This window comes from Sorex araneus, chromosome 6, assembly GCF_027595985.1.
Source record: "Sorex araneus isolate mSorAra2 chromosome 6, mSorAra2.pri, whole genome shotgun sequence".
Classification (NCBI taxonomy): Eukaryota; Metazoa; Chordata; class Mammalia; order Eulipotyphla; family Soricidae; genus Sorex; species Sorex araneus.
The window spans coordinates 103,714,399-103,739,620 of record NC_073307.1 but is presented as its reverse complement, the minus strand read 5'-3'; the positions used below and the strand labels follow the sequence as shown (position 1 = coordinate 103,739,620).

At 41.1% G+C, this 25,222-nt stretch overlaps 1 protein-coding gene across 1 annotated transcript; it reads right to left on the bottom strand.

The window, feature by feature from the left end:
- Nucleotides 1-18,867: 18,867 nt before the first annotated feature.
- Nucleotides 18,868-19,842, bottom strand: LOC101549052 (olfactory receptor 51D1). The gene has a single exon (XM_004618293.1). The coding sequence runs from the start codon at nucleotides 19,840-19,842 to the stop codon at nucleotides 18,868-18,870; it is 975 nt and encodes a 324-aa protein (XP_004618350.1).
- Nucleotides 19,843-25,222: the final 5,380 nt, after the last annotated feature.

The following is a 25,222-nucleotide window of genomic DNA, read 5'->3' as shown; positions in this document are numbered from 1 at the left end:
TTTAGTGGGTAAAGTTATCCAGCTCTATTTCCCTTAGTGAATGCATCTATTATCCTTTCTTCAATGAGTGTTGAGTGCTAAAGGTTTCATGGCTTTCCCTGTCTCCAAAAAATTATCCTTGATATAATGAAAGTTATTTTATCTAGGAATAGATACTCCTCTTCAGGACATACCTACATAACATCTAGACTAGTGACTACATGACATACATGTGCAAAAGCAAGCCCCCTTGCCTCCTGGTATGACCAAAGCTATGAAGCAATGTGAACTTCAGAGCTTCCTGAGGAGTCAGGCTGAAGCTCATTTCCTTCTAAGAGCAGAGCCTTATCCAACTTCTTTGCCCAGCTATATGCTACTTCCCCAAATCCTCTTCCCATGACAGAATCCCTCAACATGCTGTCTAACCAAAGAGTTCCATCTCGAGCTCAGCTTCCAGGGGATATGCCAAGCCTAAGAGAATTGGACTAAGAAGGAAGATACAACTTAGAGACTCTGGTGGAATAATCGGTTCTACGGCAGGGGTCTGGCATCTTCAAATCTTACTATAAAATTGATGGCTATAAATTTAGAGATTTATAGCTTAGAGATTGCTAAGATAGAATGTGTGAGATTAGTTGTTTCTAATCAGATCTCCTGTGAAAAATTCAGTTAACCACTTTTTTCTTTCTTTCCTTTTTTTATTCACAAATACTCGTGTTGTTTTCTATTAGTTTATATAGACTTACATACTACATAACATATAATATATAAATGTTATATATATATATATGATTCTTTTATTCTGGGAAGGATAACAAGGTTAGATTCTTAAGATCTAACCTGTGACAACTGAGGGAGGGGATTTATGCACGAATAAAGATAGTTGTTGAGTATGAATGAAGTTCTCCACCACCAGAAGGGACTTACACGTTCATGGGGCTCTAGAACTGTCAGTAATATTGACTCCATCACTGAACTTTCACCCTGAGCTCTCTTTAACTAGACAAAAATTTAATGGGAAAACACAGGGAACATGAGTTTTAGAACAAAAAGTGACAGTTTAATTCAAATTGCTCGGGTGAAAAGATATAAGGAGTCACATTTTTCCTATAATAGCAGGGAAAGAGGTCAGATTCATCTACATCACAGTATTACCTAATGATCAATTTGGTACCATGACATAGAGAGTGTTTTCCTCCTCAAAAAGCTCTCAATCCTGCAGCAAGAGAGATAGTACAGTGGGTAGGGCAGTGAACTTGCACGTGGCCAACCCAGGTTCAATCCCTGAGTACCACTAGGAGTGATCTCTGAATGCAAAGACCGGTGTGAGCCCTGAGCTGTGCTTCGTGTGGACCCCACAAAAAAAATTTTAAGGTGGGGTGGAGGGGGACTTCTCACACCTCCTCTGTTTCTTCTCAGTGCTGTCTCATCACTCATTCCTGGTTTCCCTTTGAAACCTTAAGCCTCCTTTTCTCAACCCTCAAGCACAGTTGTAGATGACAATAGTCTCAAACTTTTACTCTCAGTGCTTTCTTGCTCTTCGTGCTCTTGAGGCAGTGTCCTTCCTTTCAGTAAGTTCGTTAGGTAGAAACAACTAGTTCCCTATCTGTTCAACAAAGCTCTGAATTAGTCTTAGTTCTAAAGTTACCACAAGAATCCATTGTCTGTCAAGTACATTAACTTTCCATGTCTGAAAAACAAACTCAGAAGCAGAAATGCAGAACTGTATGAGAGCTATGAAATAGATCCATGACTCAAATCCCAGGGGCTGGAGAGATAGCACAGCGGGTAGGGCGTTTGCCTTGCACGCGGCCGACCCGGGTTCAAATCCCAGCATCCCATATGGTCCCCTGAGCACGGCCAGGGGTAATTCCTGAGTGCAGAGCCAGGAGTAACCCCTGTGCGTCGCCAGGTGTGACCCAAAAAGCAAAAAAAAAAAAAAAAACAACAAACAAACAAATAAAATCCCAGTCAGCAACTTCATTGGCTGTATGACTGGGGGCAGTTAAATTCACTTTCTAAGCCTCAGTTCTATAATCTTTAAAGTGATAATAGTCACTGCCTGGGGAAGATAGTGAATTAAATGATATGATAAATGTTAAGCACTTAAAAAAATCCTGGTGACATAATCATTGTGCAAAAATTTATATCTCTTGTTAAGTGTTTTCCTGTACTCTGCTTTTTCTTCTGTTTTGCTGCCCTAGATAGTCACCAAGACTAGGTATTATAATCCTAAGAAATCCCTAGGATTGCCTTCTTCATCTGCACAGTCTAAACTATCCTCTAAGAAAATGAAATCACATCCCTATCTTTTTATTTAACAACAACAGAAAAGTTCCAAATTTGAGAATAAAGACTAAACTATCTGGGCATGGCAAAAGGTTTGTCTTTTAGCTTCTGTCCCATTTCTCTGTTATCACTCCTCAGCTGTGCCCATATGTTCCAGTCACAGTGGAATATATGCCATTTGACATTTCATAAATGCAATGTTGATCTCATGCCTCTGTGCTGGTTTGGCTTTCTCATTCCCTGTCTGTCACAATCCTCCCAGAACACTCTCCTTGACATCCCACTGGTCAAAACCTAACTCATCAAAATCTTACATTCTGATTTACTTCCTTCGGTGCTATTTACCTAGGCCTGTTTCCCCTGAGTATAATAAAATGTTTCCTGTTCCCAAAGGACTTGTTTTGGTCTCTTTTTATGTACTTGGCATCCTAAACTAGACTTATTACCATATATTTTCGCACTGAATTTGAATTACTTAAAAGTAAAGACACTCTCATATTTATTAAGTAGCTAATGTTAAAAATTAAAGACCAGAAAGCTAGTACAGTACGTCAGGAAGGTGCTTGCCTCATGCATGACTGACCTGAGCTCAGTACCCAGAATCACATACAGGTCTCTGTGCTCTACCACAAGTGACCCCTGAACACTGAGCTAGGAGGAAGCCCTCATCATTGCAGGGTGTGGTCCCCAAACATACTCACACAAGAAAGGACTGTCATTGAACTATAGAGACTTTTGAAAAGAAAAATGTGGAGTTGGAGAAATAATACAACGGGTAAGGCACTTGAATTGCATACGGTCAACCTAATTTCAATCTCTGGCACCCCTGTGGTCCCCGAAGTCCTACCAGAAATGATCCCTGAGCTCAGAGCCAGGAGTAAGCCCTGAATACCTCTGCCCCCCCCCAAAAAAAAGAACAATGAAAAATTATTTGGAAGACCAGTGCAAAATGATCTTAATATAACTCTTTAGGGCCAAGGAGAGAACTTTTTCCTAAAATAGAAAGATGATGAATATGAGACGGTACGTCGTGGAGCCTGGGCAGATGCAAAGTCTTTATTCTAAATAAATGTATGTGGAAGAGCAGCACAGTCTGTGCCTGAGAGAGAAGATTCCAGAAATCTCGAATTCTTAGCCAGGAGATATCAGCAAAAAAAGTAAAATAAAATAAACACTGGCACTCCAGAGGGCTGGATACCAACACTATGCAGAAATTTCATCAGACCAGATATGAGAAAGTAGGGCAATCTCTAGGGCTGACTTGGTGGTGAGGGGTCAAGCTGCCTTAGGGAACATTCCAGGGAAGATTCCCTTTGGATTCTTGGCATATTCAGCCCTACTACCTCTGGGGGTGAAATAATATGGTGCTCAGAATTCTGAGACTAGGAATTCAGGTGTTAGCTTTAAATAAGCAGAGGACATTAAGAACTTCACAAGATAGCTTCAAAATCCTGTAAGATAAGGAATGGCCAAAGGACATAGAAGTTGCATCTTAGTCTGTAGAGCCGTTTTTCTCACGTTTTCATACAGTTGGGGAACAGATTCTCTGAAAATGATCGAAACTTTCAAAAAATTTTAATTTACCCACTCTATCATATCAATCTTTGCTTTCCCTCAAGGGCACATCCCCACAGGGCTAGAGCAATAGCACAGTGGGTAGGGCATTTGCCTTGCACTTGGCCAACCCGGGTTCCAATCCCAGGATCCCAGCATTCACCAGGTCCCACAAAAACCAATGCACTAGGGGCTGGAGAGATAGCACAGCGGGTAGGGCGTTTGCCTTGCACTCGGCCGACCCGGGTTCAAATCCCAGCATCCCATATGGTCCCCTGAGCACGGCCAGGGGTAATTCCTGAGTGCAGAGCCAGGAGTAACCCCTGTGCATCGCCAGGTGTGACCCAAAAAGCAAAAAAAAAAAAAAAACAATGCACTAATTCTTGAGTGCATGAGCCAGGAGTAACCCCTGTGCAACGCCGGGTGTGACCCAAAAAGAAAAATAAAAAAGGACACATCCCTATGTTCATACTGAGGCGCATAAAGTAGGTCACTGTCAGTAGAACTAAAATACTAGCCTGAGGCCTACAGCAGGAGAGAAATGGAGGAATGAGGAGGGGAGCCAGCCCTCACCACAACCTTCAGTGTGAGAGGCCCTGGTGCCTCCCAATTTCACGCAGTGCCCTTAGGGGGCAGTATAGAGACTAGAGGCTAATTATAACCATTTGCACTCAGAGTCCTGGAGAAAAGTGAATTAAATCACTCTGTTTTGAAAACAAAACACAACCTTAAAAAAGCACACACATTTTTTTTTTCCTTTTTGAGAAAACCTACCCTTCCCTGACCACCTCCAGGGAATAATCCTGTGCTCAATACTTCCCCTGGAAAGTTCTAGGAATTTTTAGAAAGGTTTGCAGAACTGTAAAGGAAAATCTTAGCACTTTCGTGAGGATAGGAGAACCTGAGACCCCACCACACGAAGTAGAAATCCATTTGGCGGACCTTTGGTCCTCAAACCTTTCCACTGGCCTCAGGGATTCTGTCTCCAGTGTTGTTCACTCCCCACCCTGGGTCATTTTTATACTTTCTCCCTCATCACCTTCCATCTCAGAGACCCCAAGGAAAAGTAATCAGGGAAGGAGATCAGGGACTCTGAACTCTGCCTTTTCTAGCCAAAGAATTAAGAAGTTACTCTCACTCCTGACTTTGTTTTTATGGTGGAACAGAAATCACTGAGTATCCACAAAATGTCAAGTACTAGGTAAGAAAAGATTATGTCTAACCAAAGAACAACTCACCCTGACAGGACTTCTATGCATGTGCCCTTTGGTTATGGGTGAAATTGTTAAACCCCCAAGGAATTAAATAATATTCTCAGAGTATTATTCAGTTTAACGGTCCACTGGTAAAGCTGTGCTTTAACTACACTGTTTAGCTGGAAGACTGGCACGTTTCCTCCTATTCTAGGCTGTCTTTAATTGTGCTTCACCTTCTAAAAGTTCATAAAATCTGCTCAAGAAGTGAGGTGGAAGAAAGGCGTACTAAGGCGGGAAGACTCTGGAAAGGGAACTGAAAAGGTATAATGAGGATCCTCCGGGACTCGACTTTGGATTCTCTTCCTTTCAGCCCCATCAATTCTGGCTGTGACTTGGTCAGGCCCCATGTGGAGATTTTCACATTTCATCATATTTCCAGTACTTTCTTCTTCATATGTTTGGAGATTTCTATCACCCTGCCCAGTAGGCATAATTAATCCCATCTGATGATCAGGATGCTGAGACTTAATTAGATCTCTGAGTGCCCAATATACGTTCTTTGAAAGGCACCCCAAGACTGCCCTACCACTCTCCCGGGATGAATTTAATGTTAGGTTTCAAAGAAGTCTGAGAACCTGTGATTCTTCAGGACTCAGAATACTTAATTAGCTCTCCCCACCTTGGTTTAGTGGGGAAGGCAAATAAAGAGAGAATTTTGGCAATCGTCCTATCTGAGCTATACTCATTTTTCATGGCTTCCACAGTGAGGTGTGGGGGGGGGGGGAGGGGGGCGTCTGTGGTCCCGCCAGCTTTTCTAGGAATATCTGCAAAGGTTTTTAAAGGAAACCCCAGAAATATCTGGGAGCCTCTGCCCAGCGTGGGTGGGCAGGCCTCAGGGACGATGCAATGACTAAGAAGTACATTGTGATTTCAGGAGCTACTGAACAGAGAGTCTTTCCCCTCCAGGGAAGTGGTAATTCTGGACTCAAATTCACAGCAAATCATTCACATTCTCTTAACACCACCTCCACCCCTCCCCCGCCGTCTCCCTGCCTTGCTTATATTTGATATAGCAGTGAATCTTTGCAAGGCTTTGGCCAGAAATAAAATAAGAATGGAAAGATGGGAGAGTGCATTAGTGTGCATTAGCCCAGCCCTATTCTACTCACACAAGACTGCTTGGCCCTTGAAGCAGGATCAAAGCCTATAAGAGTGCCATAAAGCCTTGAGCTCAACCTGCTTATCCATGACCTACAGAGCTATTCTTATTTTTTTAAGAAATAATTGAATGTTTATAATGTAAAAATATACATTAAAAAACTTCAAACAAGCATGAAATAAGTTAACTCCTGCTTGGGTTAGATGAGAACCAATTGTACCATTTTCTCTACTTTAGGCTATTTTATAAAACTAAACAAATATATAAGAATAAAGATGAGTATGGTCATAATTTTTTAAGTAAAATAAAGATTCACTTGTTAAAAGTTCAATTTTCAAGTTAAGATTTCAGATTGAAAGCACTACTAAAATTTATGACTACATGAAATTGTAATTTTCTGAAGGAAGGAAAAACTAAACTAAGGTGAAAAAAGTTATTTGTAAAACTTTAGAGATAACTGTACTATTTTTTTAAGTTAAATTTGTTTATTTATTTATTTTTATTTTTTAATAATTTATTTATTTTTAATTAGTGAATCAATGTGAGGGTACAGTTACAGATTTATACATTACAGAGCTATTCTTTGACTTGGCCTAAAAATAGGGAAATGTGATGCCGCTGGGAAAACCAGCTCTTGGACCTTGATGGGTAAACTGATATTTTTGACAGTTATTGAATGATTGACTATTGTGTGCCAAGTGTTGAATCATTGAGATACAGAGAAAATAAATTCATGTCAGTCCTCCAGTGATGCGAAGAAATAAAGTGAAATATGCAGACATTGCGGAATGTTGCAATAAATGCTGGTATATGGGGCAGCATAAAGTCTCTGGAGTAAACTGAACATTGGGTTATCAAATTATCAGCCCTAAAGAGCTTCCCTGAGGAGGTGACATCTAAGCCAAGAGTCATAGGGTCTGCTGGAATTTGCAAATGTGGAGACACTGGCTTTATTTTTTTTTAAGCACTGTGATTTGCAATTCTGATACTGGCATGGTTTCATGCAAAGAAATACTCCACCAGAGTGTCATCTTCCCTTCACTGTGTTCTTGTGCCCCCAGCCCCTCCTCACCTCCATTCTCTATACAGTGATAGGCTTTCAATTAATGATCAGTTCTCAGTTTCTATATCCTTTCAGTATGAATTTTGATTAAACAACAAAGATATACTCACTGCCTACTAAATGGTCAAAACTGGAGATGAAGCAGTAGGTAGCACTGTAGCAATATCCTCCCATTGTTCATTGATTTGCTTGAGTGGGTACCAGTAATGTCTCCATTGTGAGACTTGTTGTTACTGTTTTTGGCATATCAAATACGGCACGGGTAGCTGGCCAGGTTCTACCATGCGGGAGGATACTACTGAGGTAGCTTGCTGGGCTCACTGAGAAGGACGGAGAAATCGAACCCAGGTCGGCAAATGCCCTACCCGCTGTGCTATCAGTCCAGCCTGAAGCAGTAGGTACAACAGCAACAAAAAAAAAAAGTCTGGGGTGCAGGGAGATGGCTTAGAAATCTGGAGCACATAGCTTGTATGATAGATTCCAGGTTCATACCTGGAATTCATTCCTGATTGAATCCCTATGGATCCCCAAACACTGCAAGGAGCCCTGCCCAAGAACATGCTAAAAAGGAGTAAACCTAAGCCACTGCAGAAACTTCAGGCCTGGCCTAAAAACAAGCACGGATTCATGTAGTAGGATGAGATTAACAGAAATTAAACAAATATATAAGCAGAAAATTTCAGATAAAGTTAAGAGCACAAAAGAAAAAATGGAATGATAAGACAGAAAAGAACAGGGTCAAGTGACCCTTATTTGAGATGAGGGTCTCTGGAAGCCTTTCTAAGGAGTCGGCATGTACATTCAGAGCTCTGTGGTCATGAGGCAAAAATGAGTTTGGGGTATCACAGATCAAAAAACTTATGGTTTAGGTGGTTCAGAGAGTGGAGGAGAGTTTTTAGAGGAGAACCAGGACCAAGTCATGTGCGGGCTTGCAGGATGTTGCAAGGAACTCAGATTGAACTCTGAGTGACTAGGGAGAAGTTAAGCAACAAACATGATCTAATTTTTAAGAGTGTTCTGGCAAATACAAGGACCCAGAGAGAAAGAGAATATACCTTGTTTAGAAGTCTGCAAGCCCTTTGTGTAGTGAGATGGGAGTAAAGAGTGCAAAGCCAGGGAGTCACAGTGTGGACACTCATCCGATTTCTAAATGGGCAAAAGGCATAGAACAGAGCTCCAGGAAAATAGCTGAGTCCTCATCTCAGTCATAGCCTGACTCTCAGTGCAGAGTACATGGTGACTCCGGATGTGTTAGCGTCCACACCCCAAAGAGAGCATTAGTGTGATCCACAAACACAAAGTGGCCTTCAACCACACCAACACTGGACACCTGGACTTTCTTCACATACTAAACCCAACGCAGTTTTAACCTAGTTTCCCTCCTGTTTATTCTCTGGTCCCATTCACCTACATTTAAGCTACCTTGCCAGGATGAATCCCCAGTAAACTCATCATTGGAAAATTGTTTCAAAAGTGACCTAGAGGCATGCTGTAACCCCATCCATTCTTCCCTTCACTGCACAAATAATCACTGAGGTTTTCCATCCGTGTATCAGCAGCTCTTTCCAATCCCAGCCCTACCTCTCCATTTCTGGCCCTGTCTGGTCTGTCCTCTCACTCACTCCGCCAGTCCAGTGGGAGATCGTAGCTACAGAAACCCCATATCAACACTGAACCCCCCGTTTCCTGCACTCACCTCAGCTGCACTGAAGGAACTGTGCCCTTGTTTCCAGAAGGCTTTCTGAAGAGGTCTGGCAGACTCACCAAAGTATAGCCTGCTCTGTCTCCGCCTCCACCTCTTTAGACATCTCTGGCCATGGTTATTTATTCTCTGTCTCACCTCCTCCCACATTCAGTTTCTCCCTGCATAAAGCAGAGAGAGTGGCTAGTACAATCCAAAGGGTCTAATGACTGGTAATCCTTCCAAGCCCGGTGGGTCTTTTGGCCTCTGTGTCCTGGGAAGATGACCTGTGGGGAATGGGGAGGCAGAAGCAGTGAGTAAAGGGGTCCCTAGGGTCTTCCCCAGATTGTCCAAGGCCAGCTGGGATTCTTCTAACAGCTCCCAACATGAAGTTGAATGCATGAACAAGTAAAGAAAAGCTAGAAGAAGCATTTGTGGCCTTTATGAAGGGGTTTTCTTCCAGTTTGTTTCCTGGAATAGTTTATCAAACTCAGCTGGGGGAAGCGGGGGTGGGAAAGCAGGACAAACTTTCATGGAGACCCCCTGATTAAGTACCAGGTCATCCCCTTTCTAAAGCTTACTCTGTCCTCAGCCTTCTTTCTGTGAATGGTCTTTGCTTCAGTACTTGCTGAGCCTGAATCCCAGTGGACTAATCCATCTTTCTCCAAGGCTCTAGGGCAAAGCCTGCCTTCCTCATCTCCCAAGATCTGAGATCTATGCCTCTCATAACAGGGTCGCCAGAAATAGTGTGTCTGCCCCTATTCCCTAACCTTGGGCTTCTTAACTTCTGACCAAGGAAGGAGAATCTGGTCTCTTGAACTCTCCCCTTATGCTTTATGCCAGCCATATAAGGCCAATGTCATCTGGTTTCTTTCTTACAAACAAAAATAGTGATAGAACATCTCATAGTGTTTTAGAAATATTCAAACAATGTGAAAATAAATATCTTACATATTTAAATAAGCAAAAAGAAAATCTTGTTTATAAATAAAGCAAAATGAATTTGAGTTGCTTTCTCATTTTTTACTGGTAAGTTTCACAGTTGTACATTTTTAATTTACAACACAGGCTTTCTTATTTAAGCTATGTGAAAATAAATAATGTCAAGTCAGGCCATTCTATCTCAGGTCAATTCCAAACTAATGATTACAAGAGCTCCAGAGGAATGTAGACCTGCAGCCTTAATCTTGCTGCCATGGCCCCTGAATTATCTCTGGTCTCTCCTCAACTTCCCATATAGACTTGAACTATGAATACGTTTTGAAATTACCCCCATGGATTTCTTCTAGCCAAGATAAAAACAGGTAGTTATATCCACCAAAAAGAACCAAGAATGTATGATACACATAAAATAGTGACTTGTCAAAACTTCAATCTCCAACATCACATGCTCTTCCACGGCCTGACAAAGAAAGCCTGACTTTGCCAATTTTTACTGGAATTGATCCCCACCCAGACTGTTGACCACAGATGGGGATTCTTATTCCCAAAATAATTAATTTGGAAAGATAAAAACATTCGAAAAGCAAATACTGCATCAGTGGACAGGGAAAAATTTCAAGTAAAGGTGAATTTAATTTGGGCACTATTTAGTTAGATTACATGAGGAAAGAATAGGGAAGAGTCAACAAACTATAAATGTATAAATACAAGAAGCTCAATGAATGCCATAGCATGAACACTAAAGCAAGATACTTCAAATCAAATTATCTGGGGCCAGAGATGTAACTCAACAGCAGAACACTTCCCTATATTTCTTTTTTTTTTGTTTTTGTTTTTGGGCCAACCCAGCATTGCACAGGGGTTACTCCTGGCTCATGCACTCAGGAATTACTTCTGGTGGTGCTCAGGGGACCATATGGGATGCTGGGAATCGAACCCCGGTCGGCCGCATGCAAGGCAAACGCCTTATCCGCTGTGCTATTGCTCCAGCCCCTTCCCTATATTTCTTGTTGGAAATAATACGGGGTGGGGGGGGGGGATAAAGAGCAATACTTTTTTAAAGTACTAGAAGGGGAAAGGTATCACTGTTTAGAATTCCATGTGTTTGGGGTTGACAGATCTCTGCCCAGGGGAGGCGCAGTGGAACAAAAGAACAAAACCAAGACAACTTTTTCTGCAAATGCACGGGGTTTATTCAAGCCAATATAGCCATATTGGGACCTTCAACTGTGCCTGAGTAGCGCGGCAAAGCTGAAGGCCTCGAACTCAAAAATCAAGCCATTTTTGTACCCTTTTGGGGGAGAAAAGGGAATCACACATATTGCAGCATCAAAGGGAATCACACCTATTAGATCAAAGGGAATCACACCTATTGGATCAAAGGGAATCACAGTAGGTCACTTAATTTGCTTATCTCAACATTTGTTGACTGTTAACTGTTTCCCTGCAAATGTTTGCTTACAATTCCTAGGGCAGTTTGTTGACCCATTTGGTGACAGTTTCCTGCCCAGTGGTAGGTCACGAAAAACATCTTTCAAAGCAGCCAAGCAGTTACAAAGGCAAATTTAACCCTTAACCTGCCCTCCTCTTCACATGTCCAAAAAGTTCTATTCAGAAATGCAGATAAAAGACATAAATGTGTACATCTTTTAGTTATACAAAGCTGAAAAATTTATCAACAGCTAGCTTGACAAGATATACTAAAGAATTCCTCAGACAATGAAAAGAATTTCGTATGGAAATATGGTGAATCCATGGGGGTAAAAAGAGAAACAGTGAAAACTAAAACCTAATGACTAAATATGTAGATTAATTGTTATTTAAATCTCTATAATCTCTATAAAGATCATTGAATGCTTAAACGAAAATAGAAACAAATTATTAGGGTTTAAGACAAACATAAAAGTAGAATGTATGACAAAATAGCTCAAAGATAAAGTCGAGGAAAGGGGTGAAGAGTTATCTTACAAGGCCAGTATTCATGCTTTGAATGTAAAGGTCCCCGAGTTCACTTCCTAGCACTGCATGGAGGACCATGCACGTGAGGAGTGATACATAAGAAATGTTCAGGGCATAGCCCCTGAGAATTTTCAGGTGTAGTCCAACAACAAAAGGGGAGAAACAAGGGCTGGAAAGAGAATACAGAGGGTAAGACATTTGCCTTGCTCATGGCTGACAGGTTCAAGCCCTGGCACCACATATGGTCCCCTAAGCACCACCAAGATTAAGCCCTGAGAACAGAACCTGGAATAATTCCCAAGGAATTATTTCAGAAGAGAGGGAATAATGGGGAACATAGTATTATAATTCTTTCTTGATATGATAAGATTATATAAAGGTATATTTTATAACTTAATATATAGCATAAACATTAAAGCAGTCACAAAATACTTATATTTTGTGAACAATCTTAAACTAAGAAAAAGTGCCATTGAAACTATTCAGTTAGAAAATTACATTTCACAACAAAGAATATCATCAGAAGGATACCATTTTTAATGGAAATGAAATTTGATGAAATTAAAAATGAAATCAAGATAAAATTAGAAATGCTACACACATATAGATGCTAAGAAAATTTCAAAATAACTGGAAGTAAAAAGTACTTGAACAGACAAATCAAAAATTGTAGTAAAAGATTTAAATTTCTTAAGAACTGATGAGGCATAACTAATACTTATGCTTTACACAATGTTTTATTATAATATTTATTCCAATGTAACACATCAATAATAGTAAATTAGAGGCCAACAAGTTGGAAAGGAACAAGTAAATCTATGTTTCTTAAAAAAAAAAAAAAAAGCATGATCAGGCTGGAATGATAGCACAGCGGGTAGGGCATTTGCCTTGCATTCGGCCAATCGGGGTTCAATTCCCAGCATCCCATATGGTCCCTCGAGCACCATCAGGAGTGATTCCTGAGTGAATGAGCCAAGAGTGAGCCCCATGCATCGCTGGGTGTGACCCAAAAGAAAAAAAAAGCATGGCCATATATGTATAAAATCTAATTAAGTATACAAACAATGAAAAAAGTCATTGGCAATTTTATTCAAGTTTAAGATTAACAAAGAGAATTCAGTAATGCAGTTATAGTTCTCTATACTAGCAATAGACAATCATGAATTTTAGTTAAAGAAAATAAAAATATTTACATGAATAGCATCAAAATATAAAATACTTCAAATAAATCTATGAGTGATGTGAAAAATCTGTACATTGAAGCCTGAAAACATTGATGACAGAAGTTAAAGCTATATTACAACAGAGATCAGGCATTGAAAATGGCTCCATGGCTTAAGGCTTTTCCCGGAAAGTTCAAGGTTGTGAGCTCAAAATCCTGGTCCTGCCATATGCTGACAGCTATGCTCCTAGGGAACATCAGTGAGAAAGCGACACTGAAGATGACTCAGTGACTTATAAAGTGCTCAGAAAAATCAGAATCTCTGAGTTTAGCTGAGGAAGAGACAGACAAATAGACAGAGAAGTGACAGGGGCACAGAGAGATGGAGAAAGACTTTTGTCATGATTTGGGAAGATTCATGAAAAACTGTAAATTTTCTCTAAAATAGCCTAGACAGTTTCTCAAAAAATCTAATATATTTGGTTTGTGGCCCACACTAGCTCTGTGCTCAAGGACCACTTCTGGCAGAGTTCAGAGTGTGTATGTGGTGCCAGGATTCAAACTAGGAGTGCAGCTGCTATTACCTTCTCGGCAAGTTCTTAACCTTTGTACTTGGCCCTATATTCCTTAACTTCTAAGATATATATGTAAAGAAAAGTCCTGGATTCGTGCTCAGGAATCGCTCCTAGGATTGTTCAGAGGATAATGGGGTGATGGGGGTTAAAACTGGAGGGGCATAGGCAAGACAAACATTTTACCCACTGTACTATCTCTCCTACAGTGGTAAACTTTTAGGTTTAGCACAAAAAGTACTGTAAAAAACTAAAGCACACCGAGGGGGCATGTGCACTCGTGGGCTCTCCGGGTGGCTCTGTCTCACCACCCGAGTTCGGTGCTCTGGACCACTGTGTATGGGCTGGATCAGGACGGCCATTGGCCAAGGACAGGCGAAGGAAGAATGAGGACCAAGCTGGTTGCTGATTAGTTACTGTTTATTCAATCTTCCATCTTTCTTATCTCCCGCACTCCCAGCTTCGTATTCTCTCTGGACCTACTGCAGCCTCTCTCCCATCTCTCTCCTCCCGTTCTCTTCTCTCGCCCTTGCCCTGAGGTTACACACTGCCTGGTAGCAAAATCAACATAAGAAAGCCCTTCCTGAGGGCAGGGCATTCCAAAGCCCTTCCTGACTCTTAAGGTGTTTTTTTTTTTCCTTTCCTTAGTCCAAAGACTCATTAACATCTTAATACTAGTTATTTTTGGATGGACATAGCAAGAGATACATTGAGGCTTGCAAGGCAGGTCTCCTGGCAACATCTTGCCAGACTCAGACTACAGCACTCAGGCCAGATTAATCACTCCTCACCCTAGCAGGGTCCGAATCTAGTTATCACTGTTTGGATCATGACAACATTTGTCCATGATCAAGCTCTTAACTTATAGTTAAGCATTAGGCACTTAGGCCAGGCCCATCTCGATGCCAGGGTAGCACACAACTCACCACTTGCCCTGGGTCCGTCTCGTCCGTCGTCAGGACCCTGCTTTTTGGGGTGCTAGGAAGTTAGGGCAGCTGAGGCTTAGGTCGAGATAACAGATGCTCAGGAGGAAAATATCATGTAGAGTCGAATGACTCCCAGGTTACAAAAGCATAGCATTTGCAAAATCTTCCTGTGTCCATACAAAAAGGACATTGCTCTGAATAAACTATGCAAAAGACTCAAGGAGAAGAGAAAAGCAATATTTACAAGTCAACAGAACACGGAAAAAGAAGCTACACATAAACAAAGAGGAGTGGGAGCACTGTAACGGGAGTAATCCAATAAACCTAAACTACCTTTATTTCATCTTGGCAACTGCTTTTCAGAGGACCTGAGTTCACAAAAACTGCCCATTATTTATGGAAGCTGACTTTCTGCACTCACAGCTCTCTTCTCTGGAGCTCCTCTTGCTGGTGACATTTCTCATCCCAAGAGATAACTTTTAGAATCTGGGATAAATTTGGGAAGATAATTTTTGCTTCCTCAACAAGAAAAGATGCTTTTTCAGTATCAAGAAACATTCAGTGATTCAGCTAACTTCTGACCTGCACTGGTCATGTTGTCCATGTTCTCAGTCCATTCCTATAACCATCCCATTGACTCAATGACCTTGGATGTGCTGGACTAACAGTCAAAAGCTTGACACTGCAGAAGCCACAGTGGAGAAACAGCAGATCTCTTATGTGGGCTTTTAATTTTTTTAGTTATCTTTCTCAACTGTGAGTGTTATTTCTCTAAAGATGGTGAAAACTCTTGACGATAGCTAGTAGGGTTGAGAGTAGAAAAGTTATAGGGAAAGAACATAGATCTCCTCCACAGAGGGAAGGATAACAGTTTCAGTTGTTCAAAGGAATAAGTGTGCTAAAAAGATGTCTGTGGAGTCTGTCAAATATTCTCTAATCTATATAATCATCATATATTCTACAAAGGGGCTGAAATAGTCTTTTCTGGAACCAAAGTGTAGGGTGCAACACTGAAATGAGACATACTGACCCAGAAATGGTTCTCTTTTTTTTTAAGAAATATTTTATTGAATCACCGTGAAAAAAAAATTACAAAGCTTTCAGGTTTAAGTCACAGTCAAATACTGATTAAACCCCCATCCCTTCACCAGTGCACATGTTCCACCACCAAGAACCCCAATACACCCTCCTCACACCTAAGTAGCTTATGATATTCCCTTTATTCTCTATATACTTTGAGTACATTCCATATTTCCATACAGAACTCACTATTATTGTTTGGAAATTTTCCCCAACAATCAGACCTGCTGAATAGGCATCATCTAATAATTTCTCTTCATTGCTGAGAGTGAAGATTCTGAGTCTGCGCGGCCGCAATAGCTGACAGCGGCCACGCGGTTTTGGGTTTATATTTTAGCTCAGTTCACAGTCAAAATGCATGGCTGCAAGAATCCGCTCTGGTGCCAAAATGGGTTAGGAGACCTCAGGATCACAGTCTTTAGGCGCGGAGAGTCTGCTTCTCGTGCCCCAGAAATGGTTCTAAGGATTCAAGAGATGTAGATGTGTTTCCTTGGCACAAAAGGTAATTATGAAAGTGAAAATAGTTCTACTTTGAGTCTTATTACCAACGATGAAATAAATAAGTTTCACTTGATCCACTTTTGTAATTAAAACTACTGTCACCAATAAGTATTGAAACTCCTTGTTTTCCATATATGAATGTACCTGTTATCTTACTTAATTCTTATAATATCTGGTCAACAGTATTTGATTTTTCAAGTTACTAAATTTCAGGTGAATTAGCTCAAATATCAAAGTTAGTAATCCTAGCCTATATTACATCTAATTTCAACCTCTTTTCCTAACACAGATAACTGATTAAGGAACTTCTTGGCACAGTTGTACTTTTTTCATGATCATTTGTAAATCAGACACCAACTTTGAAAGAAAAATTCAGCATCTCACTAAAGCTTTTAGAAAAGTTAATTTATTAAGAGATAAAGAGTTGTTATCATTAACAGCAATAAATCAGGATGGTTACACACAACCATACTAGTGGTGCAGTGAGAAGTTCTGAAAGTACCGTTCATGTAGGTCATGCTGTGGATGGTGCCCCCTAAGGTCATGTAATAATATAACCATGATCATGATCTTTTATTGTGTGTTTGTAACACTTTGTAGTGCTCAACGTACTTCATAGTACTTAAGCTTTACATCACCCCTATTGTTACATATTACACAGAGAAGAAATGAAATTCACAGAGGTTTATGATGTGCCAATGGTATTTTCAAGATTTTAACCTTATAAGGTTTACTTCAATTTTATTTCAAGTGTCTTGAATAGCACTGAATTATTTTATACCTGTAATTCTTCAGTGTGAATGTTTTTGACTTAGTCCTTTCCAGAGATGGAAGTTAAGTAATCACCCTGGAGTGAGAGATCCCTGGGAGCTATAGAACCCTTGCGATGTCCCAGATTGTCTCCCCCAACACACCCTTATTTTCTTATCACCCAAAGGGGTCAACAGATTCCTTGCAATTAAGGATATATATACATGCTTAATAAAAGTGTGGATAATAGAAATCAGGACAGCGATTTTTATTTGGCAGAAAGGAGATGGTCTGAGAGAGCAGAGGGACCTTCTAGGGTAATGATAATAGTTTATTTTTCTTTTATTGTTGATCACAGGAATGTATGTATTTAAATTAATTTTTATTAATATTGATATGTTAAAATCATCATATTTTATTTGTATCTGTATGCTTTTCTTATACTTAATTCTCAAGAACTAAATATATTTAAAAATAAAACATCCCAAATAAAGCACAGCAACAGTAATAATAATAAAAGCAAGCATATTTGGGAGACTAGCATAAAAAGGAATAAAGAGAGGATAGCATTTGACCTTCTATTTAGGTGAATGGCCAACAATTAAGGTAGCTAATGCTTAGGAAGTGCAGGTGAAAAGATAGAACAGAAGCACCTGAAAATCATATAATCAGTATAAAGATGGTATAGGAAAGATGGAGAGAAGTATGAGCTATGCTGTCATGTCAGACATTGAGTCAAAACCCAAATTAGAACAAGTTCAGAATCTGGATCTCTCAAGATCACAGTTTTCAAAAGTGCAAATTACTAACAATTAATACATATTTGATCTTGTACCTCTTAAATAAAGATGCTGTAGTCACTTCATACCAGACAACTGAAATAAGGTACACAAAAAAAAATGTGCCATGAAACAGGCACAGGCACACAGGCACAGCACGGCCCATGGTGCATACGCACATATTACTCAGATATCACATGTCACCCACATATGACTCAAGGCATAAAATCACACAAGAGAAGTTCATATCACAATCATGTACATATGACATATGTTCAAAGATAAACACTATACAGTCTGAAAAGTGTAGTTATCCCAATACTATTCCTTTCACACATACATGCATATCACATATTCCACATTGCTGCACATGTGTAACATTTCACATTTTACACATTACTTGCAGCATATTACATTCTAAACTTTACAGTTACAGATATTAAAAAAAAGACAGTAGTATCATCTTCATAGCATAGTCATAGGTATTGTCTATATTGTCCAACATTCTCACATAGATATGTACTATGTGTCAACTCACAGAGTTCACACAAACAAAAGATTGTAATCAGAGATAGTATTCATGAAGCATATACTTAGCCAAACATACTTCTCACATTCACAAAAATTTAAAAGGTATATATTCTATGCATTTATACATACACAAACACTAAAAATAATAAACTCCCACCAAAAAAATTCCTACAAACTCACAACTACAACTAGGATACACCAGACACTCAGTAGCCACCCACACATTGCACCTAAATATAACCACATGCATATAGGAACATAGACGCTTTGTGTTAGCTACCTCCTTCCCTGGGAGTCTCCTTGCTCTCCAGTCAATTATTATAGCCCCAATACTTTCATCAACCATGAAAAATTACTGTGTAACTATTAGGGGGGCCAAGAAAGAATATATATAGTTAACAAGAAATCATCAGTACAGCTGCAAGAAGGCAAAAATAATTAAAATCATACATCAAAACTCAAATAAAACATAACTGTGGCATTTACAATTTTCTCATATCCATATGACATGACTTTTCTAATAGGGAGAGAGGGGGAAAAAATGAAAGAACAGCATATCAAAGACATTCTCCAGAATGGCCTTACCAGACTGGGTCAGAAGGTCCATACGGATATGTTCCTGGAGACAACCAGATTTTATTGAGATAAAATAAGTTTGGTTTCTCCAATCACCAAACTTTTTGAAAGGATCCCAATCCTCCTGTTCTTGTTACGGATTGAAGATCCTGGAGAGGTTTTCCCCGCTCACCTGGTATCTCGTGAGAATAAATGGAGGATTCGAGAACGGATCTCCTTGGTCTTGGCTCCATAGACAACAGGGTTGACCACAGGGGGTAACAGAAGATAGACATTAGCCATAATCACATGGAGCAGGGAAGTGGGGCCACCCAGCCTATGCACCACCGAGAGTCCAATGAGGGGCACATAGAACACCAGGACAGCACAGAGATGGGAGATGCAAGTGTTGAAAGCCTTGAGTGCCGCCGCCCGAGACTTCAGCTCCAACACAGCCCGCAGGATGAGGATGTAGGAGAAGCCAATGAAGAGAGAGTCCACACCCATGACGGAGAGGATGATAAAGAGTCCATACACGACATTGACTGTGGTATCAGTACAGGACAGCTTCATGATATCTTGGTGCAAACAGAAGGAGTGTGTGACTGTATGTTTTCGGCAGTATGACAACCGCTTCAGGATGAAGGGCAGAGGGAAGAAGAACACAAACCCCCTGGTCAGGGCAGCTAGTCCAATCTTGGCAACAGTAGGGCCGGTGAGCACAGAAGCATGCCGTAGTGGATAGCAGATGGCCACAAAGCGGTCAAAAGCCATGGCCAGCAGGACGGCTGACTCCATGGCTGACAGAGAGTGGATAAGAAACATCTGGGCCAGGCAAATATTAAACTCAATCTCCTGGATGCCTGTCAGGAAGAGGCTGGCCATCTTAGGCATGGTGACAGAGGAGAGGACAAGGTCAATGGTGGAAAGCATGGCCAGGAAGAGATACATGGGCTCGTGAAGACGCCTTTCCACGCGAATGATGAGAACAATGGCCAGGTTGCCCAGAGTGGCCAAGGCATACATGAAACACAGCGGGATAGCCAGCCAGAAATGTGTGTTAGGCCCGAGGCCAGGGATACCCACTAGCAAGAAATATGCTGGATGGATCACAGTTCCATTTAGAGTGGCCTTGACCGGATGCAGGAGTTGAGAATTCTTCATCCCAACTAGGATCTGTGAAAGAAGAGAACAATATGATTCATTCATGGCTTGGAGAAAATAAATGGCTTATAAACAAAGGGAACACAAGTAGAGATGGTAGCAAACAGCAAGTGTAAGGATTCGTAGTAACTCTTAATTCCAGTGCTCCCTGCTTTCTTTACTCACGCCTCTTTAGCTGACATTAATCTCAGTATGTGAAAACCTGCACATCCACTCCCATTTTCAAAGCAGCATTGCTGACCCAAAGGCACTGGTCTAGGCCACTTCTCCACTAAAGTAGACAGGCTTTCACAGAGCCTTCCACAAAGAACATAACTCTTCCTAGTGCATGAGCACCTAGGGTTGGTTTATATCCAAAGTTTGAGTCTCAGCTTTTAAAATTCACTCCGAACTGATTCAGAACTTAAAGCAGGGCTTCAGTCTGAGCCTGGAGATTAAGAGATATGTTCATAGTTAGACCTGAGTAGTGTTTTCCTAATTTCCCTGATAGAACTATCTGAAGCACTTACTGCACACTGTGTTTCCCAGTACAAACTCTGGTCCCAGAAAATCAGAATCTCTATGAAAGGAAGGTAGATATTTGATTTTAAAAGTAAGTCCCTTATCTCCAGTCATTTCTGTTGGTTTTGTTTTGTCTTTCAAGTTTTATTTTAGGCAGTATATTTTACAATGGTAAGGGTAGGTTAGTGGTAGGGTTTCATGCATGGAACATTCCAGCACCACACCCTCTCCAGAGTGTCTGCTTCCCACCACCACTGTCCCAGTGTCCCCCTCTCCCCATACTCTCCTTCCCTCAGCTCCTTCTCCCTGTGGTAAGTTTTCTTTTAGAGAGTAGCATTTTATCAGAGAATCTGGGGGAAACCTGTTCTAGAGTTCTGCCCCCAAAAGACTCCTTCCAGATGATACCTCCCATCTCTTTTCTATTCTTCCACCTCCAGATATAATTTGGCTTTTCCAATTAATCTGTTGCAGTCTTTCCTCTCATTTAGCACACTTTCCCTCTTAGCCTCATAGTAATATCCATTTGGCTCTGATGCAAAAAGAACTTTCCAATTCACTTCTCTGTGCCTCTCCCCCACCCCACCCCCCACTCAGTCAACTTCAACCCCCCTTTCACTTTACTACAATCTACATAGCAAAACAGGCTATGTGACAGCCAGAACCTTCGAGAAAAAGGGAGAGCCCTGGCACCCCCACTGGAAACAAGTATTTTTCCTCTGGATAATTAATGCCCCTTGTCTTGTTTCTGCAGTGAAGGATAGGAAATTTGAGCCAGAGGGTCCTTCTTGGGCTAAGGGATAAACAAAGTTTAAAATAGTCCTCACCCAAGGTGATTTGAAATTCCTTGTTGATTAGAGCACTAAACACAGTCTGGGATCCAGGACACTGTACTCTGGGAGCGTAGAGCTGGCAAACCTCTTCCAGCGGCCAGCGCAAAGGCCTGACTCGTGGAGCAATGAGTCCCACCTGCTAAGTCTCCTGCTGTCAGCCTTCCCCCTCTGCCCCTCCCCTGATGCACTGAGCTCGAAGCACTCACTCACAATGCCTCCTCCCAAGTCTGTGACCCATATATAGCTTCACTGGGCCCTGAGAGAATTGTGAGGGGTAATAACAACGGCAACAGAAGTATCCCAAGGGAGTGATGCACCCCTCTGGGATCCAAAGGAAGCTGAACCCAGACCCAGAAGCGAAGGAGCTGAGCTATTACTATTCTAGAGGGAAGGGAAGTGATGAGGCAGAGAGAAAAATGATGATCCGTGCGTGCTGGAAAAGAAGACCTGCAGCAGTGAAGACATAGTGAGCACTACAAGCTCACAGACATGGACACTGGCCTATTGAGAATTTGGAAACTCGGGAACTGTGTTCTGGACGGCCTCTCACTTCTTGATGCTGCCCCCTTCTGGTTGAATCTGGGAGTTGCAATCTTGCTAATGTCAAAGCTTAAACTTCTTAAAGCAATATAAAATGATATTTTTCATAACCTCAAGTAAAGAATGATTTGTAACATCAGCTAATTTGTCCATGAATATCCACTGAATGACTATTGTGTGGTTACTGTCTCTTATCTCATTTATGTAAATGTACAAGTGAATAGAATAAACAAATGATTTTGTGGAACTTATATGCTGACCATAGTGATTTTGTACCACTTTTGAGGCTAACCTATATTATTGGTGGCTAGATCATCTAACTCCTTTCTTGGACTTCATAAATTTCCTCTAAAACTAACTTTTGAATCTTTCACTTTCTGAAAGATGCTATATTATAAGATTTGATTCTCAACCTACAAAGGTGAAGCTGAGATACTTTACAGGAAACTGGATGTTCATGATGTCATACTTAGTACACATGTGTACACATAAGCTTCAATCACACTACAAAGAGCAATAAACAAACTGAGATTCCCAAAAGTGAAGTTTTTCCTTCATCCATGGAGTATTTATTAAAATAAATTCTTTGGCGGGGGGAGAACAGATAAGTAACAATGGGGCTGGGAGATGCCTTAGCGACTAAAGCATCGGCCTTAAAAGTGTAAAGCTGTAAAGTCCTCCTGTGCCATCCATGTGTGCTGAGCTACATCCTGGCAGCTTGGCTGTATGTGAACCTCAGTGCCACAAGTGTTTCCAGTGGCACTGCAGCCAGTGTGTGCGAGCCCAGCAAATCCACAGAGAGTGAGACCCCAGGTGAGCACCACAGCTAAAGTGCAGCGTGAGAACTATCACTCTCTGTGACTCTTTAAGGTATTATTTTTCCAGTTCTCATCAACTTCTTCTGGTTTTTGTTTTGTTTTGTTTTGTTTTCTGGTGGGATGCCAGGAATGAAACTTGGGGCCTAGCACATGCAAGGCAAGTGCGCTGCCTCTGAGCTACATATCTGGACCTTTATTTATTAATACCTAGTTAATAAAGTCCAACTACATATTTTACCTTGCTCTGCTCATCACTCTCACCATTTGAGAGACGTATCCCCTGCAGGTTGAAAAAAATAACCTTAGTTGCTTGCCTTTACACAACCAACCAGGATTCGATCCCCTGCATCCCATATAGTTTCCTGAGCACTGCCAGGAGTAATTCCTGAGTGCAGAACCAGGAGTAGCCCCTAAGCACTGCCATGTGTGACCAAAAAACATAACAAACTGAAAAAAAAAGAAAGAAAAAGAAAAAAGAACCCTAATGTTGCAAGTTACTTATTTTTCAGCAGGCCATAATTGATAGCAAAGACTAGGACTTTTAATAGAAGAATAAAAGGGATAGTAAACGAAACTGAGCAGATATAGAGAATCCCTGGTTTTGGATGTATCACTGAGGAAGGGTGTCTGATGTGGCTTCCCTAGGGATAGGCAGAATATTCTGGAAACATCTCTGTCACTGGCAATTAACTTTCAGTGGTCACTTGAGATTGGACGAAGAGGGAAACCTTTCTCTTCCCTTTGCCATCAATTCTGTTTTCTTCTACTTACAATCAGATTTGTATCATGGGGCAGAGGCAGGGAGTTCATTCCTACCTACCCCCTTTTATGCTCCACTCACTGCCTGTGTAAACACACAAAAAGAAAGGGAGGAGGGGGCATGACACCAGGCACAGGGCAGCAGCACTCTATCTCTCCCGCCCCCCGCATTTGGTAGTCTCCAGCCGCTTCTCCACCCCCCAGAGGTTGATGGTGATGATGAGGCAGGCGAAGGAAGGAATGGAGCCAGGCTGGTTGGTCTCAGTTGCAGTTTATTCCATTCCCATCTCCATTCTCCTCTGATTCTCCTCCTGCTTCTTCCTCCCCCATGCTACTTCATTCTCCTTCTCGCTCTGGATCTGGATCTCGATCTAGCTTCTCCATATCTGGCACTGGGGACTCATCCTGGGACTGGCCCCCAGCCCACTCTCACAGCCTAGTTAAATCCCCAAGCATGAGGGGTTGGGGTCTACACATAGGTGTGGTCACAATCAATAGGGGTAAAGTTCTTTCCCTCAGGGGATGCTTCTTCTAGGACAGATTCTCTTTCAGCAGGACACCCACCCAAGGGTGTGTTTCTCCTCTCCTTGTCCATCTAACATATAAGTATTCATAATATTAATCATTTTGTATGGACATAGCAAGAGATGCATTAAGCTTATAGAATTGCTTTTGGATCATGACATGACATGTCCATGACCAAGCTCTTAACATATAGTTAAGCATTAGGCACTTTGGCCAGGCCCATCTCGATGCCAGGGTAGCACATAACTCACCACTTGCCCTGGGCCTGTCTCGTCCCTCGTCGGGACCCTGCTTTTGGGGTCGCTAGGAAGTAAGGGCAACTGAGGCTTAAGTCGAGAAAGCAGATGCCCGGAAGTGAATAATATTCAAAGCCAATTAAATCCCATGTTACCAAAGCATATTAACAACTGTCTTTCTTTGTCCATACAAAAAGGACATTGTTTTAAAGTAAACTATTCAAAAGACACGAGGAGAGGAGCAAAGCAATATTAACTTACAATACAAGTTCATTGTCCTAGAAAGGTCTGACCTTACAAATGAACAGAGTCTGATTAGGGGAAAAGCTGATTAACTGTTTGGGGAAGGGAGCACAGAAGTGGTTACAGATACGCAAAGGAATGGGAGTGACTCGGGAGCACTTTGATGGGCGTGACTGATATACCTAAGCTCCTTGTGGCCAGGGGAACAGGACATATCAATGTTCTCTAGGATTGTTTAGAGATTATTACCAGATATGCCTAAACTCTTTGTGGCAAGGGAGAAAGGACAAACCAATGATATCCTACACTGCCCATAGCAACTTATTCTTCCAGTTATTCAGCAAAAATATTTTAACAATCCTGGTACTGAGGATACAATAATCATAAAAATGTCAGGAGGATACAATATACTGAAATGATCATGATAATTTTACTCATAAGACGTCTCATTTTGAATTGATGTAAGTGGAGGGTGGGGACAGGAGGCAAGGGTAAAATTATAAATTCTAAGGCCAGAACGTGTAGGCAATCTATAACAAGAATTCCATTGCTTCGGTAATCTTGTCGTTATGGAAAGATCTGTGACAGCTAAGGACTAATCTTAATCAGAAGGTAAAATAATGGCACAGTGTACTGATAAAAAGATAAAGCCTATGAGCTTTCCAATGCTAACAAACTTCAAGAGTATTCTTAGAATTGGAAAGAGTGGGATAAGTAAGAAAGTGAAGGACTCTGAAGAACATTTTGACCCAGTGACAATGTTGAACCAATCAATGACAGACAAAATGAAGCTAATGTCCTATTTATGAGGGGGAAAAAGTGTCAGACCTGTTTGAACGACAGGAACAAATTAGAGAACAGTGGAATATTAAAGGCAATTAGAATCATATCCCAGTACTCCAGTTAAAAGTTTCCAAAAGTTCTAGAA